General features: G+C 37.2%; 1 protein-coding gene across 1 annotated transcript in view; it reads right to left on the bottom strand.

The window, feature by feature from the left end:
* The window catches only part of LOC110099757 (helicase-like transcription factor CHR28), a 30,906-nt gene extending 16,058 nt beyond the window's left edge, over positions 1–14,848 (bottom strand). Inside the window, exons 1-7 of the mRNA XM_020827013.2 lie at positions 14,456–14,848; positions 9,243–9,315; positions 8,547–9,083; positions 6,905–8,460; positions 2,838–2,909; positions 2,677–2,754; positions 1,653–2,562 (exon numbers count right to left, since the gene is read on the bottom strand). Coding sequence (XP_020682672.1) covers positions 1,653–2,562; positions 2,677–2,754; positions 2,838–2,909; positions 6,905–8,460; positions 8,547–9,083; positions 9,243–9,315; positions 14,456–14,602 — 3,373 coding nt within the window. The 5' untranslated portion in view covers positions 14,603–14,848. The remainder of the gene's footprint in view (positions 1–1,652; positions 2,563–2,676; positions 2,755–2,837; positions 2,910–6,904; positions 8,461–8,546; positions 9,084–9,242; positions 9,316–14,455) is intronic.
* Positions 14,849–18,429: the final 3,581 nt, after the last annotated feature.

Raw genomic sequence — 18,429 nt, 5'->3', positions numbered from 1 at the left:
AGGATGTATGCCTCCAATTAGAGAATTCAAACGCTTAGTACAAACAAGATGCAGATAAACACAGGCGAACCAAGATTTTTCAACTTGGAGATCTTGTTATGATTAGGTTGCACAAGGAGAGATTCCCAACTGTCACATATTCTAAATTAAGCCCACGTAAAATTGGCCTAGTCCCAATTAAATTGCGCATTAATGAAAATGCATACATTGTTGTCCTCCCAAATGATATTCTTACTTCCCCTAAGTTTAACGTCTCAGAATCTCCACTTACTACCCACCAGATGAAGCAAACATCTCGTTGGAAGTCTCGAGCAGCATTTCTTCTGAAGCAGGGGAGAGATGATGTGGGACATCTCAACCACACTCCACACTATAGTTTAAACTTTAGTATCTAAATATAGAATATAGTACAGAACACACCTTTTCTATTGTTTTGCTTGATATAGGATGCAGAGATACTCATTAGGAGAATACTAAGCATATATGAAACTGTAATTGAAAAGATGGTTATGCAATATTATCAGTTTACTCTTGGTTACTTATTTGTTGTTTCTCCTAGTTCTTGCTGTGATCATGTTCTGCTACCACGCCACGTGGCTTGCTAACAATTTGAATAAAAAACTCAATTGCTAACAATTTGAATAAAAAACTCAAGCTCCAAAGCCAACAAAATAGAATATAGCAGGATTATTGATCCGAATTCAGCAAACATAAAGACTCAGTAAAAATTGGTTAAACCAATGCTTCTCTTACAAGTAAAGGGAAAGATGAAGTTTGATACAAGATTTGAAATTGCGCAGTCGAGCATTGAAGTGTTTTCTTTATGTGAAATGAGTCTTAAGCTTCAAGGCATTTTGAGACTTAAGACTTAGAATTAAATCATTAACTAAAATTAAAAAAAAATGAAATAATAAGCAAACTAACAAAAAAGTAAAATTTTAAAGTATGATCATAAAAAGTCAAAATAAGATTATTAAAAGTCTTACAAGACTACAAATAATGCAAAATAAATAATCTCTCACTCACAAATAAACATAAACAGGTATCTGAAGTCATAATTTATGAATTTAAAAGTCCCCCTACTATTAGCATTTAGAGGATCTTCAATAAAATCATCATTACAAATAATTGCTTTCTCTCCTCCCTCATACTTAAAATAAGAAAATAAATTTCCAACGACAAGAAGAGATAAGTTGGAGGAGAAGCGCCAGTAGCGCAATAGCATTGGCAATCCAGCAAGATCAGGTGAGGCCTGACAGTCCTGCAATGTGTGTCATGGGGCTGCAAGTTGGAGGTTGTGTGGTTCTTCACAAGTTTGATTTGACTTAAGTATAATAAATAAGTTCAGTTTTATAAATGATGTTTATAATTTAAAAATTTTTAAGTAACATAAACCCTAATTTTTTTAGGCTTACACCTATTCAAAATTGTGTTAAAATTATGTTGTGGAGGACCTCATCCCACAAGGCATAAGAATTATCTTGCAAGCTTGAGGCATATGTATCATTATTTTTTTTTAACTGCATTGAGTCAAGCCTTGAGAAGGGCCTCTAATTGTGCAATTTTAAATCATGATTAGACTTGAAGTCTTAAGACATAAAGAAAAGTTCCCAAATCCACAAAAGAATATTACTCCATTATATAGCTGCTACCTTTAGTGCGCCGCAGCATTACTGTCTTTAGGACTGCTTGAAGCTTTTTGTACCCATTGGTTGGATTCCGGCTGATTGGGATTTTTATTGTAGAGCAGAATGACTTATAAGCAGCATAAGGATCATATCTGAGAAATCGAAAATAGCTATAAAGATCATCAATCGCATTCTGGATGGGAGTTCCAGACAAGCACCACCTTCTCTTGGCCCGAAGTCCCCAGCATGCCCTAGCAACTTGAGTCCTGTGATTTTTAATACTTTGAGCTTCATCAAGTATTACCCTAAACCATCCAACTTTTGCAAGAGGACGAGAAGATTCGAGTATTGAATTGGCTGACGCAATTTTCTGTTTTGGATTTTTTGAACTTGCATTAGGACATTCCTTCCTCTTCTTGCTAGCTGAATTTCCTGCAAACAGACTACATCCATCGCGCTTCCTTGTCTCCATGTCATCTTTATCAACTAGTGGCTGCTTAGGTACTTCCATGCTTACAATAGCATATGTGGTGAGTACAACATCAAATTTGGCAAGCTCGTATGGATCTTTTGTTCGATTACTGCCATGATATACTAGAAATGATAAATTGGCCTTACTTGTAATCTTGTTTTGCAGTTCCTCTGCCCACTGTCGAAGAACACTTGTTGGGCAAACAACCAAAGTCCCCGCGGCAGGCCTTCCCCTGACAGGCACAAGAGAACCATCAACATTTATTGGCTTGATATGTGTGCTAGGGCCAGAATCCGAGAGCTGTTTCATCCTATTACCATCAGCACTGCCACCACCATCATCCTCATCAACCAAATTCAGATGTTCAAATTTAATTTTTTTCTGAGTCACAGAACTAGAAGCAGATGATGGAGACCTTTCCGTGAGGATAAGTGCAATAGTTGATACTGTTTTCCCTAATCCCTGCAAGATAAGAGCCTAAAACCATCAACGGCCAACTTTCTTTCTGTATTTGTACCCTCAATCAACCTACTATGACACAAAACAAAAAAAAAAAGTATCAAGCTTAAAAATAACCTGGTCATCAGCAAGAATGCCACCTGAGCAATTCAACCCAGAAGTCTCCTTTTGTACCATCCATGACAAAGCTATCCTCTGTCACAAACAAAAAAAAACTCCAATAAGATAAAATTAAGACGCGAAAAAAATCACAAATTGGGTAAAGAGCCCAGAAAGACCTGATGTTTCAAAAGAGGAACTGCTAAAACCCCATCTGGCGGGCTAGCTTCCGCCTTTGGTTGAGAAAGGTCCTGTCAAGTAACTTGTGCTGAGAAACTTGTAGCAACCATTACTCGTACAAGAAACAATGCAAGATAAACTAAATGAACAAATCTCTATTAAAAAATAACAAAAAAGAAGTAAACAGCCATTATAAAATACAGTTGCAAAAAGAAAACGAATAGCTGTTTTGGATCCATTAACAGTGGTTGTCATCATTAAAATAATAGTAATCTAAAAAAGCAGCTTATCATGATCATCATTAGGCTTATCCAAAATACTTAGGATTGGCTTAACGAATCCTCATTCCCATTCAACCCAATTGAGCCACATTAGGTGTTAACTCTATTATGCACAGCTTCTAATCATATTACCTTCGGTCTTCTATTTTCTTTTATATCTAAATATTTCACTTTAGTTTATCTATTGCTCTTATTGGTACATCTTTCACCCTCCATATATTTTATATCCATCTAAATCATTATGCAACTATCTTATCTTCAATATGTATTACTATCGCCATCTCTTTAATATTATCATTTATCATTCCTCAAAGCAATCACCTCAAAGTTACGACTACTGTTGCATGCAACTTATGCATCAATAATTTTTTTTAGCACCCAACAGTCAAATCCATATATCATCATCAATCTATTTGTATTTTAAAAGTTACCTTTTTTAACTATCCATGGCATTCTCTTTATCGCAAAATGTTGCATATTTATTTCTCCATTTCAACCCTTCAACCTTAAACCCTAACTTCACAAGATACCTAATTCAATTCTCATTCTTATGAATAGATCCAAAATACTTAAACCTTTCACACGTATGTATCATTTCATCTTCAAGTAATATTAACTAATAATTATTTCTAATAATTCAAAATAAATTGCATATCATATACTTGGTCAATATTTTATTAATCTTACACCTCTTATCTCCTAAATGCTTTTCTGTAATGTTATAAAATTTTACTTATTCCAAACTTCGACCAAAAGTCGCATCATTTAGAACAAGTCATCTAAAAATAGCATATAACAAAAGTCAGATTCGCATCAAAGTTCTTGCTTACGCTGTGAAAACCTTGATCCGAGTATCAATGGCCGAAAAAAGAGTTGAGATGTTGGAAGAAAAGTTGGAGGGGGAAGTAGGGCAACTACAAGCGGATGTTAATGAACGTATTTCAGCATTGGAAGGAAGGTTTGGGAATATAGAAGAGATGATGAAGTGGATGTTGGAGCTTCATACTAAAACAACCCCACCAAAATCAAAGAGAGATCAGGAAGATGACATGCCCGAGGGAAGATAGACATGGAGATATTTTAGGAGGGGGAGGAGGAAATACCCCACCTGAAGTCTCTACCGAGAAGTAGGACGGGTAGGAATAAGCATGTAGGAGGGAAGGAAAAAAAGAGAACATGCATGCTGAATTAGGAGGAAGAAGGGAAAATAAGTGGAGCAGAGAGGAGAGGAAACCGTTGAAAGGCCCTAATGCTCGCTTCATGGGAGGCATGGGGGGCAGAAGGGAACATTGGGGTGGGAGAGATCAGAAGATTAAGAAGCTAAAAATGCATGGATTTGATGGAGAAGACACGCATGGGTGGATATATAGGGTGAAGAGATACTTTGCAATGAACGGATTGATAGAAGATGAGATAGTAATGGTTGTCACTCTCTGTCTTGAAGGGAAGGCATCGTCATGGTACCAATGGAGTGAGACAAGGTACCCAATGCATTTGTTGGAGGAGTTAAAGGAGCATTTGTTGGTGCGCTTTCGAGCCCAGTAGGATGGGGACTACTTTGAGCAATTGTTTGCATTGACATAGGTCGGTACTTGATGGAGTATCGAGAAAGATTTGAGCTTCTGTCAGGACGAGTAGGGAGGTTGCCGAATGTTGGAAGACAATTTTATGAAAGGCCCCAAACTAGAGTTAAGGGTAGCAGTGCGGGTGACTTGGGAGAGGCGATGGAGTTGGCTCAAATGATTGAGAACAAGAAATCACAACATAAGAGTAGTAAAGGGCTCAGTAGAGGAGGTTCTTACCTCACGATGACCACTTTCCTGGCAACTAGGATGCAAACTGTACTAGTTAAAAGGGAGACTCCAAAGGAGGGCAGCTCAAGAGTCCAACAGAGAGGTGATTTCAAGAGGCTGACTAATACTAAACAGCAAGACAAGAGAGTTAAGGGGCTATGTTTCAGTTGCGATGAGAAATTTACACCGAGGCATAAGTGTAAAAATCGCACTTTGCAGGTTCTCATTGTGTGTGATGAGGAGGTGGATAAGACAGAAGCAATGTGGGAGGAAGAAGAGGATGACGAGCCCATGGATCTGTAGTTGGTTGGAGTTTCAATTAACTTGGTAGTGGGAATCACCCCAAATCACACTATGAAAGTAAGGAGACATATAGGAGGAGAGGTGGTGGCAATTCTAGTGGACAGTGAGACTACCCACAATTTTATATCGAACCGGGTGGTAGACAAACTGGGCTAAAATTGGTAGACCCTGAAGGACTTGGAGTGATGATGGGCACATGAAAGGTAGAGAAGAGCAGAGGGATAAATCAACGTTTAGAGGTAGAGCTGCAAGGGATTCACATTAGGGAGGACTTCCTTCCATTAGAGTTGGGGAGTACTGATTTGATGTTGGGAATGAAATGGCTACAAACCTTGGGGGAGACCAAGGTGAATTGGAAAGCATTGGCCATGGAGATCCAGGTGGAGGAAAAAAAGGTGATAACTAAGGGAGACCCCAGGCCCCAACTTATACAAAGCAATGGTTTCTTTGAAAACCATGGTTCGTGCCCTACCAAGAGGAGAGGGATTCTTGGTGGAGCTTTATAGTATGGAAGGAGAAGAAGATGGGGAGAAGATACCATACATGGTTCAGTCACTCCTATAGTAGTATCCAAAGGTGTTCCAGTCAGTTCAAGGGTTGCCTCCTTCGCGAGAACATGACTATGTTATCATCATGAAGGAATTAGTCTCACCTATTAGTGTTCATCCATACCGTTATCCCCAAATCCAGAAGGAAAAGATCGAGAGATTGATCATGGAGATGTTGGAGGCAGGGATTATTCGACCCAGCATCAATCCATTTTCAGTCCAATGCTTTTGCAACAGTTTCCTTCGTTCCACCTTGAGGACAAGGCGGCACATTGGGAGAGGAGAATTGATGGACAGGCCGATTTGATTGGGAGGAAATTAGGAAATTTTCTAATCAAAAGAGAGCTTTTTAGGAAGGTTCTTAATCAAAGGGGATTTATTAGGAGATGTTACCTAATTAAAAAGAGCATATTTGGGGGCTGATTTAGAAGATATTGATTAGGAAATATTTCCAAATTAAAGATGGCAGATTTGGAGGGCTGGTTTGGGGACTGATTTGGAGGGGATAAATTAGTAGATGTGTCATAATTGGAGATGGCTGATTTGGGGGGGGGGGGGGGGGGGGGGGCGCGTTGGTGGTGTTTTAAAATTTGTTGGTTATTATTTGCTATAAGTAGTTGAGGTTATGTTATGTTGTGTATGCAGAATTTTATAAGTGTTTGTTGTCAAATATTTTTGTGAGGGATCCTAGAGGCACCTAGGGTTTGGGAGAGACGGTCCTCTCGAAAGAGGATCATTGTATCTTGTTTCTGCATATTTTTGGATTTATCAATAAAAATATGTTGTTTGCTTAATTTGTATTGTTTCGTTGGTTATTTTTAATACCAAGGTGTATCACTCATCATGTCGTTTTTGAGTGTTGGAAAATCTTGGATTATGACATACTGATAATATTTGGTGCTCCTATGTTCATATGCTGTACTATCAGGTGGGTGGTGTATGAACGAAACATAAATTTGATAATTTGACAATGGACAAAGCATATATAGTTATCCACGCATGTATATCACAAGATGATCTCTTGATAAGGTCCACGGAAGGCTGCATAAAGGAAGAAAGAAATCCTAAAATATAATATTCCTTTAACAGAAAAACTGAATAGTTTAAATGGTCATTAACCAAAGAGTTTTTTTCTGACAACCTGCAAAGCAAGCTGAAAAGTTAACCACTCATCATCAGGCCTACTTCTTGAGGTTCCTGAACCAGCACGATTATCACTAGAAGTACATCTCTGAGTCATCAGATGAGGATTTACAAGAGCTGGTGGTGGAGCAGGAGGAACAGGACTAACATCATCAAGAATAAACAAGTCAGCATCATCATCTAAGGTTGAGTTCTTTCCAGAGGGATTGCTTTGACTAGCAATGTTGGCAACTTTTGAAACTTGATGCTGCAGTTGATGAGTATTAGGTATCTGATGTTGTTTTTTATCCTTTATCAAATCTTTGTGTTCCTTCCTTTGCAAAATCAATTTATGAGAAATCAATTGTCTTAAACTATTGGAAGGAGAACCGTCAAGATTAAGCACCATAGGTTTGTGAATATAAGGCAAGGGTGAAGAGTCTGAGCTAGATTCACTCAACATACCCATATCCTCACACCTATACTGCTGAGCATACAAGCCGCTAGGAAGCATTGCATCCATGTCTGCAGGGGAGTCCTCCAGGACAGAGCTATGAGGGAATCGTTCCTGCACGGTGCAATTAAGTAAGTCTTTGGACAAAAACAGCTGAGTTCCTTCTTCATTATTCCCAGGAAACTTTGTCACATTAGAATGTGGTAAACCATTCAACTTAACTGGCAAACTTGTTCTCGACACTTCTTCAGCACTAGCCACAAAATCTTCAGAATTCGTTAAAGAACTATTATTAGCATCATGAAAATATCTGACTCTTTCTGTGGAATGTATGTCAGGACTAATTTTATATTGCTGGGGTATAGCAAGATCTATATCTACAGTCGAGTCCTCTAGAAGAGAGCTATGAGTGGATTGTTCCTGCATGGTGCACTTAACTGAATCTTTGGACAAAAATAACTGCGTTCTGTCTCCATTCTTTCCATGAAACTTTGCCACCTTATCATGCGGTAAACTGCTCACCTTAACTGACAAGCATGGCCTCAATAGAGCATCAGCACCAACCAAGAAGTCTCCAGGGGCCGTTAAAGAACTATTGATAGCATCATGAGAATCTTTGATTCTATATGTAGAATTTATCTCAGGGCTAATTTTATACTGCTGGGGTAAATCAAGATCCATATCTACAGTGGAGTCCTCTAGGAGAGAGCTATGAGGGGACTGTTCCGGCTTGTTGCACTTAGCTGAATCTTTGAACAAAAAAATCTGACTTCCTTCTCCATTCTTTCCACGAAACCGTGCCAAGTTATCGTGAGGTAAACTTCTCACCTTAACAGACAAGCACGGATTCAAAACAGCTTCAGCATCAACCAAGAAGTCTCCAGTGGCTGTTAAGGAACTATTGTTAGCATCATGAGAATCTTTGATTCGATCTGTGGAATTTATGTCTGGACTAGTTCTATAATGCTGGGGTAAAGCAAGATCTTCTGACTTGCATGCTACAAAACTTGCGTGAACTTTTTTACTTTGCACTGTGGAACCTAGCATAGCACCTCTATCCATGTCAGAACATGTTTTATTAATGGATCCATACTCCTCCGTCAACGTAATATGCGCCAAACCTGAAAGTGACTAGCAAAAGTTCAGATATCTTTCAAAAAAATACAACACCACCAAAAATCAAACCTACAAACAAAGGCAAACATACTTGCTTCTCCCATCTGCAGCAAATAAGGGGATGAAATATTGTCCATATCAGTATTAAACTTGCTACAACCATTCTGTAACGGGGTTTCACAATTCTGATTCTCAAGGTTGTCTTTCAGACCAACCGGGTCAGTATCACCGGTAAAGTTAAATTGTTGCTGGTAAAAAAGACCAAATTCGTCAGCACTCCCCTGAGAAAAACTGCAATTAGGGCTATTATTTTGCAGTTTATTAAAGTTCACATCATCAGTTACAAAAGTTCCATATGAGTCACCACATGAATCTATTACAGAAATATCCAAAGAAGTAGATGGCAGTCTCAACCAACAGGAAGAATGAACTGATGGAAAAGAGCGAAATCCATTAGATTCAATCTGATGGGAGGTGCTAGGATTTTTCTCATCAAAAGGTTCTCCACAGCAGATGCAATTGAAATGATTGAAAGTCCCTTCATGCTCAACAAGACGTCCAATCCATGGATCACTGCACTCTGATTCATCCAAAGAGTTTGGATTGTCCAACTCAGAAGGCCAGGATTCTAGAAAATCAACGCAAGAAACAAATGATGAATTACACAAAAAGACAAAAATCAAGCCTGTAACATGTTAAATAAATCTGACTAATTAAAAAAAGAAATGAATGAAGACACCACTATGCGACATGAAACAAACAATAATCAGAGTGAAAATATATTCACCACGCTGAGGATGCAAAGCTTTGTGATCCTTCTGACAATCAAGCTGCTCTGGATGAGAACCCTCTGGAATACTCTGTTAGTTTGTCAAGAAACAGAAAATCAAAAAAATGAATATAAGGAGATGGATACGGAATATATAGGCAGAGAGAATATCGTGCATACTTAATGTTGTTTACATAAACAAGACATAAGAGGACCTAATTATTACAGGAAAATATAATACATTCACAATTGACTTCCCATGCATCAAAAAGACACACGGGATAACCAATATCAATCAGTTCTAAGAGGCAAATAGACTAAGATGAAGTATGAAATCAATGCCAGATATGGAAAACATAAAAGGTAAATAGTTGTTTCTCCCATGCCAATGGTGCTAGAGAGTGTAGACTAAAGGCAAACTAAAGTTGTTCTTGATACATCAATGGTCAAACTCATTCCAACCCAAAACCTTAAGCCTATAAGTGAGGGCCAACCATTGGTATTCTTAAAATAATATATTTTCAACTATCCAATGTAGAATTAAACACAATAATGTTATGTGCCTCAACAAACCTCGCCATTCCAATTATCAAAAACTGTACATATAATTAGAACTATTCACGGGTAAATAGTGAATTTCTGCATCTGGAACTAAAAAGGCAGAGCTTGTCATATTACAAGAGTTCAATCTAGTAATAAACGTTAGACAAATGGTTGTTATCTGCTCATTAAGCACATTAGGTTCTGAAAAGCATAAAAAATAAAAATGAGAATATTGGCACTTTGAGAACCAACTTCCAGAATGGAATGCATGAAAATTTGCAAGTCTAAGGTGTTTATCTTTCGTTTATTAATGAAACAATAAGAAATGTAGGTGATCAGAAAGAATAACATAGGTGGCAAAATTGAGAACATTTGCCCTGCTCTCTGGAGGCTAAACAAATTAGAAATTTTAAGTAAATTTATTTTTCACAAACATTTATAAGTCGAACAGCTTATTTAACACTATACCTAGGTACAAGGGGCTGGAGACTTAATAAAATCATATTCTGAAAAGAGCTAAAAGTGCACAAGTCAAACATGAACAAGTTGTGGTTATATTTGGTTCGATTTATCAAATCTAGCCAGACGAGAATCAATCTCAAGTTTGTTTAAGATCAAAAAAATCTTTTTCAATCTCTGCTAGGTTATTATCAAGTAGAACACAAATCAAAAGCCAAGTCAATGACAACAAACGCATCAACATTTTTTGTTTGATGACACCAAAATATATACATACATATATAGATATACATGTATGTATGTATATATATATAATTGTGTGTGCCCGCAGGCATGCGCCTGTATTTATTTACGAATATCAAGCTCTTATCAAATCGAACATAATAGAATAAACTCATCTTCATGACTAACTCATTCAAAAAATACAACAACAACAACAATAAGTTTTTATCTTACTACATGGGTTCGGCTACATGAATCTTTTTCTCCATTGTGAGCTGTTAAGAGTCAAATTCTCATTTAAATCTAATAAAAAAATCATTTCTAATATTTTCTAAACGTGTCTTTTTAGGTCTACCTCTAACTTTCTTAACATAAGTCAAATCTAATACATCTAATGTCCTAATCGGGTCATCGGAAGGCCTCTCTGTTTATGTGACCAAACCATCTAAGACGATTTCTCGAATCGTATCTTCCACTAGTGTGACTCTAACATTTTCACATATATGCTTGTTTCGTATCACGCCACTAAGAATAAAGCCACTCATCCACATGAGCATCATCATCTCAACAAAACTTAACTTAATATTATGCTTCTGTTTTGATGGCCAACATTCTACACCATAAAGCATTGCAGGTCTCACCACCATCTTATAGAATTTTCTCTTAAGTTTGAGGGGGACTTTTCTATCACACAACAAGTCCGATGCATTCCTCCACTTCAACCATCCAGCTTGAATTCTACTAATAATATCCCCATCTATTTCACCATCACTCTGAACAATAGACCTAAGATATCTAAAATGTATACTCTTATTAATGATGACTTGATCGCCAAAAGTCACAATCCCCCCACTAGATTTATTACTACTAAAATTATCCTCCATATATTTTATTTTAGATCTACTCAAACGAAAACCTTTAGACTCTAAGATTGATCACCATAATTCAAGTTCACCTTCAACTCCCTCTCTAGTCTTAGCAACAAAAAGAATATCATCAAAAATAAACATATAAATTTTGTTCCAGATCAACTCATTCAGTTAAACAGCAAAAGAACTTACACAGATTGACAAGCTAAGATAACAATGAGCTTTGTTTACAACCTAGCAACGCAAGTACTTTTCATATCAGTAAACTTAATTATTACACCAACTTCAAAGAATGGCAATCAACTATGCAAATATAGAAAATGTGTCCTCCAATAATGGCTCAGCGAATAATGGGTAGGGGAAATTAATCAATTTAAAATGACATATAACAACAAAATATAGATCAAATTAATATACAGACAATCTTTCAATTCAATTGTGATAACTTCACAGTATAAAGTTGTCATTAAGGTGAACATAATTGAGCTCTCTCTTATTCGTGATCGACCAATTAAAAAATAAAAGCTAATAAATCTTGTTAAGTTCAACTTATTTAGTGAAATCAAGTGTGACCGCTAGCAAGTTGCCTGGCAGAACATGAGCTCATTGTGCTTTTTTAAATAGCCAAAGTCGACAAGTACTTTTCAAAATCAAGAGATTTATTACAATAAATTTAAAGGATGGCAAAAACTATAACATGTTAGAAATGATCCGTCCAAGAATGACTCAACTAGTAATGGTATTGAATCAATTTGAAATGACATAAAAACAAAATTATTGTCCATTTGATACATGCACAAAAAAGTTTCAATTTGTTTTGAATTATTCATATGTCAATTGAAGAGGTCGTGCCAAATCATTACAAGTTACACATAAAGTGTCAACTATGACCTTTGGAGAGAAATTCATGTGTGATGCAACCTAGGTTCTTAAGCCAAGTAGGAGAACACAAGGAATGCAAATGATAACACTCCCTCTCAATATAACATAAACAAACACAAATATTGAAAACTAATTAGAAAACTAAACTTAGAAAATTGTAGGAAGACACACAAAATAACCAAACAACTATATTAAATACCCTCATAACAACTTTGTAAGGCCACCTTACATGCAAATAACAAAAATAGGAAATAGGGGCTCAAAGGAAAAGACAAACTAGAGATCCACCACATAAAGGTATAATCCAGCACAACTCTATTATCCTCTGGCAAATACTAATAGAACGGGGCACAACACACCTTACTACTAGTAATAGTTTAGAGAATAAAGATAAAGATGAAATGGAAACCATGGAGAGAAGTAGTAGAAAGAAGTTTGAGATAAATTAGTGGATGGAAGGTAGAAGACAGCTCGCAAGCTTATAAAAAACCCTCAAGTTCTCATAATAGTTTAGAGAAAAAAGATACATATTGAATGGAAACCGTGGAGAGAATAAGTAGAAAGAAATTTGAGATGAAGCATTAGAAGATAGGGAGAAGATAGCTCGCAAGCTAAGAAAACCATCAGGTTTTTTACATGATCACACCCTCCAAAACTTTTTTGCACAAAGAAATTCAGCCCCTATTTATAGGAGAAAGAGAAAGGGGGAATGGCATTTATTATCCCGCACAAATGTGTCACCAAAACAGCCATTAAAACCCCTCCAAATCAGCCTATTTAGGGAGAAGTCAAAGCAAACAGCACAAGGATCAGCAAGGGGAAGAAACCAAGCAGCCAGCAGCAAAGAAACCAATAAAATAGTAGGGAAATCAAGCATCCAGCAACAGGAAAACCAAGCAGCCACTTGGGAAAACCAAACAGCCACCATGGGAAGACCAAACATCCACATGGGAAGACCAAACAGTCACATAGGGAAACCAAATAACATTAGGGAATTTAAACAATCAGCATGTAAAATGAGTAGACAGCAGGAAAAAGGAAAAGAAAGCCAGGAAATTTAAAGAAGCCACAAGAGATAAAGAGCTATAAACACAAGTGGAAGACCAATGGAATGAACCTACCAAAGAGCAATGAACCCAAGCATGATCATGGGTTGTTTTCCATCTTAGGGCCATACAAAATAAACTTCCATAGCATCCAAAAACATAAGAAAATTTTTTTAAAAAAAAACATAAAATCATAATTCTTGATTACATCAATATCCCTTCCCATCACTTGTAGACCTTCTAACATTTTAGAGCTTCGGCATGCTTACCATTAAATTCATACACAAAAGGCTCTCCGCGCAACATTTGGCAGTAAAATCATACAAGCCAGTTCAGCCCATTTGTAAGAAAAGAAAAACACCAAATAATGATCCAGGTAAAATTAACAACATTATCTTTGCTATATTTTATGCATATCACCAATCAAAGCTTTTAATTTGTAGCATAGGGGAGGATAAATTCATGAAATCACAAGATCAGAAAGCCGTAGTCATAATTTCAAAGTAAAAAAAAAATATGATCTTCTACTTATTTAATATTCTAAAATAAGTCCTCTGACCTGAAATATCCTCTGCAATTAACAAGCACAAACTAAGAAACAATCTCTTCAACATTCCCTCTAAAATTCTTCTATATCATTAAAATTACAAGAAACAATGCTAGTTTACTATAGTTCTGGGTAGACAAGTTAATAGAACCAGTAAATTTTTATGAGACGATTTAAATGAAAAAATTATCCATCTTACTGGAAACCGCCTTAAAAACAAATTCAGAAGCAAAATCATTGCTCTATAATCATAACCTGAGAAAGTGAATCCAGCAAGAATAGAAGAACGTTGCCCCTAACTTACCAGGGTTTAAAAGGATTGTTAAATCCCCACACCACCCCCACCCCAAAAAAAAAAAAAAAACTTCCATTAATTTCTCTCCTTATTGGCCACATGCTGTTCAAGAGATGAAGCATGCATTTTCCCGGTGGTTCTTTAAGAATTTCAAACATACTTCTGCAATGAACTTGACAATCCCAGAGAAAATAAAACTCTGGTATCCATCAAAAAACCAAACACGACAAACTTACAACTGGAAAGCAAACTCCCATCAAGTCATCAATATCCCAACCAGAAATGGAAACTACATAAAAACCAAAATCACCCCAACAAACAAAGAGCAACAAAGAAACATATCACCATAGGCGGTACGCAGTACTCACCAAGGAATTGGGGATCGGCGGAGCAGGCTCCTCGTCTAAAATCTTAAACAGTGTCTCGATGCTGAAGGACAAATTGTCCGGGTAATCCTCTTCCATGGGCATCCCATCATAGTAACCATTCACGTCCTCCTCCAACATAGCTAGCATCTAACAACACAACAGTAGCAACAGCATCAAAGGAACTGGTAAAAAAACAAAAACCTAAATTCCACCCCCTTATCGGCCCGTGATAAGTAAACTATCCGCAATTCCTCCAAAACCCTAATCCTCCCGAGTCGACCACAGCAACCCAAAAGCCGTTTACGATTAGGAAACGCTCAGGAAGATAGGTACAAGAGAATGAGGAACGATTCGATCATCCGGCAATCTGTAAAGCGAGAAAGAAAACGCGCACTCTTTACAAAATTAGAAAAAATGAGGAAACTACCTTCTCACAACTTTTTCATTTAAGACCCTTTCTTTTCTGCTTTTCGCGTAGCAGACCATGACCGTGCCGTTTTCCGCGGGCCGCAGCTGCGGCAAGGAAACAACTTGAACAATCTAAATACAAAAAAGAGTAAGGGCTGGTTGTAATTTTTTATATTCGTTCACACTTTACCGACAGGTTTACTCTCCAAACGCCGGGCGCGCTTTTAGCTATATATAAACTCGAGAGTATCAAGAAGCCGTTTGGTAACTTTGGTTGGATTAAAAAATAAATACAATTTAAAAACGAATGCAATTTAAAAAGAATTTAATATATTTAAAAGGGGTTTTTACATACATACCACTTTATTCTTTATATTTTGCATATCTAACACCTAAAACTTAAATATTACACAACTACAACTCAAACACAAACTTAACCTCATATCTGCCACTCCGTCAAAAGCATGGCTCACTCCGTTTCTCCATCCGCCTCCTCTTCTTCCTCCTGCAACCACTCCCCTTCCGCAACTCTCGACCTCATCATTCTCATCCTCGTCCTCTTCTCCTGCACCTTCCTCATCGCTTCGTCGTTCTCGCACATCATCCGCGCTGTTTCCTCACTGATTCCTCTCATCCCAATCTCCGACCCTCTCCCCTTTCTCGGTTGCCTTCATCGGCGCAGTCTTGCTGCCTTCATCAAAAAGTTTGATGAACAAGAAGTATCACATGGTAAAATAAGATCGCCTCACTCAAACAAATTCACTGCGGTCAAAAATATCTGCATTCTTGCTGCCTTCATCGTCGCAGTCGAGATCGCCTGTTTTTGACGGAGTAAGCCATGTTTTTGACGGAGTGGCAGATATGAGGTTAAGTTTTTGTTTGAGTTGTAGTTATGTAATATTTAAGTTTTAGGTGTTAAATATGTAAAATATAAGGAATAAAGTGGTATGTATGTAAAAAACCCTATTTAAAATTACTTGGATGAATGTAAAATAAATATGTATAATTATTTTTTAGCTTTTAGGGATTTTGGGATCCGGAAAGACAATAATTTCTTTTGTGCGAAACTGGACATTAAAAAAGCATTTGATTCTGTATCAGGGAGTTCCTCATTGCTAGAATGATAGAGAAAGGTTTCCCCCACAAGTTCATTTCTTTGAGTCAAAGGATGCATTTTTTATGTTCCCTTTTCTATTTGTATTAATGGTGCATTGGAGGGCCACTTTCAATCCTCTTCTGGGCTTCGTCAAGGCTGCCCACTTTCCCCTTTATTGTGTTGCTATTGTCATGGATGTCTTCTCTTGTGCTTTAGATGCGGGGAATTTTTTGGGAATTACTTGTGGCCCTAATATCTTCAATCACTTACTCTATGTTGATGATGTGCTAGTGTTTGGCCCGGCCACTATTGGAAATGCTCAAGCACTGAATGCCACCTTGGACTTATTTGCGACACTCTTGGCTCATTGCTAATAAGAACAAATGCTCTATTATTTTCTCCCAAGGCTCCTCTTTCATTCAAGACTTCCAAAGTATTCTTGGGTTCCCTATATCTGAACATTCTCTAAAATACCTTGGCATTCCCATTGCCATTAAAAATCCTCTCACTTCCAACCACTCCTCGGCATAATTTCTACTCTACTTGCTGGTTGTAAAGTTAAGTTTTTATCTTTTGCAGGTAGAATTCAGTACCTCAAATTTACTATTGTTAATACTTTAGCTTACTGGATAAGAGGTGCGATCATACCTAAAAGATGTTGCAAACTGACAGATAATATGTGCTCCAAGTTCCTCTTCTATGGTTCCACTACTGGGTAGAACATTCACCTTATAACTTGGAAGAACATTTGTTTGCCTACCTGCTTTGGTGGGCTTGGAATCTCTAACTTTAATTCTCTTTATTTTGGGTATGCCTGCAATTTCATTTGGAGACTCTACACTCACAACACTCAAATTTCTAAATGGCTTAGATGTAAACACCATTTCCCTTTCAAACCTCCTTCACTGAAAACTTCCAAGTTCTGGAAGTTCTCCTGCTCTGTTGCTGCTCGAATTAAACACTTACTCCACTTCCAGATTATAAATTGTTTATCAATGACTTGGGACTCGTGGGTTAATGGTAAATCGGTGGCTAATTTAGTTCACCCTATTCCCAATGCTTATCTTAATGTGAAATAATTTATTCACAATGGGGATTGGCAGCTGAAAGGTGTATTCTCTGTTGATGCTTGCTCTTTAATTACTCCTATCCCTATTCTCGACGGGAGTTCCAACATTATATGGAAGGGAGATGGTGTCCCCATTTTTAAAACTTTTAAGAAGTTTTATTTTCCAATCACCTGAAAGTTAATTGGCATAAATATATTTGGCACAAGCGATTTGCTTTAAGATACTCATCATATGCTTGGCTGGCAGTGTTGGATGGCCTTAAATCTATGGAAGTGCTCGCTAAAAGGAACATTTTCATAAATCCCACTTGCCCCTTGTGTGAGGAGGAAGATGAAAGTATTATGCATCTTTTTTTCCAATGCGATTTCTCCTTTCATATTCTTTGTATCTTGATGCCTTATGTTGAGACGTTCCTTTTGAGACCTACTCTTTTACAGCTTTTTGATATTTTGGATGATGTTCACTGGTACAAATCTCATGATAAAAACTTCAGTTTTTTGTGGTTTGTTGTTTGGTATATTTTATCTGGCGGGAAAGGAATAATAGAAGATTTTCTAGAAAGCAAGCCTCCCCTATTGTTGTGTATCACCTGGTAATTACGGCTATTTCTTTTAAAGCTATAAGATGGAAAATGTTAGAAAGTTTAACTGCCAATTTTCCTACTTGTTTCACTCGTCAACTATGTTATCAGGTTGGACTTTCGATCGCCTCTAGGCAATGATGAGCCGAAGTGGTGCTTCGTTTTCCCTGGATGGCCTCTTTTCCATCTGCATTATGGTCTAGCTTTGGCCTGGCATTTTTGTTCTGCACCCGTTGGACCATTATGGGGCTTTTTGATGGCAACCGAGAATTCACTCTTCGAAGTATGCTCTTTTACAGGCAAGGAGCTTTTTGAGCATTGATTGATTTCATGCCGCCTGTCCACCAGTTAGAGATCTTCCTGAGCACTATATGGCATTTTTGTGATCTTTTTTGGTTATACATGTGTTTTTGCTTCACAACTTTTTTACATGTATATCTTTTGAGATGAATTTCATCTTTCTTGTAACCCTTTTTATTTAATATACGGGTTGTGCCCCAAATTTTCCCAAAAAAAAAAAAAATAGCTTAAAGTAATATAAAACACAATAATAATAGTGGTTGGTGACCGACTAGTTCTAGTGATGAGTGTCATATGACGGTGGTGGAGGTCTGTAACGGGTAATGATCAATGGCAAGTTACAGGTGGCAAGTGATGGCCGGTGGCAGGTGATGGTCAATGTCGTTGTTAGCTTGCGATGTTAATTGCAAATATTTACATGACTTAAAAAAATCAACCAGTTCTAAAGATTTCTAAATATAAAAAATAAACTAGATGATAAATTTCGAGTATTTTAAATTTCTACTAACCATATTTTTTA

Source organism: Dendrobium catenatum, unplaced genomic scaffold (assembly GCF_001605985.2).
Source record: "Dendrobium catenatum unplaced genomic scaffold, ASM160598v2 fragScaff_scaffold_220, whole genome shotgun sequence".
NCBI classification, from domain to species: domain Eukaryota; kingdom Viridiplantae; phylum Streptophyta; class Magnoliopsida; order Asparagales; family Orchidaceae; genus Dendrobium; species Dendrobium catenatum.
The sequence above is the reverse complement of the archived record's forward strand: the minus strand, read 5'-3'. Positions and strand labels throughout refer to the sequence as shown.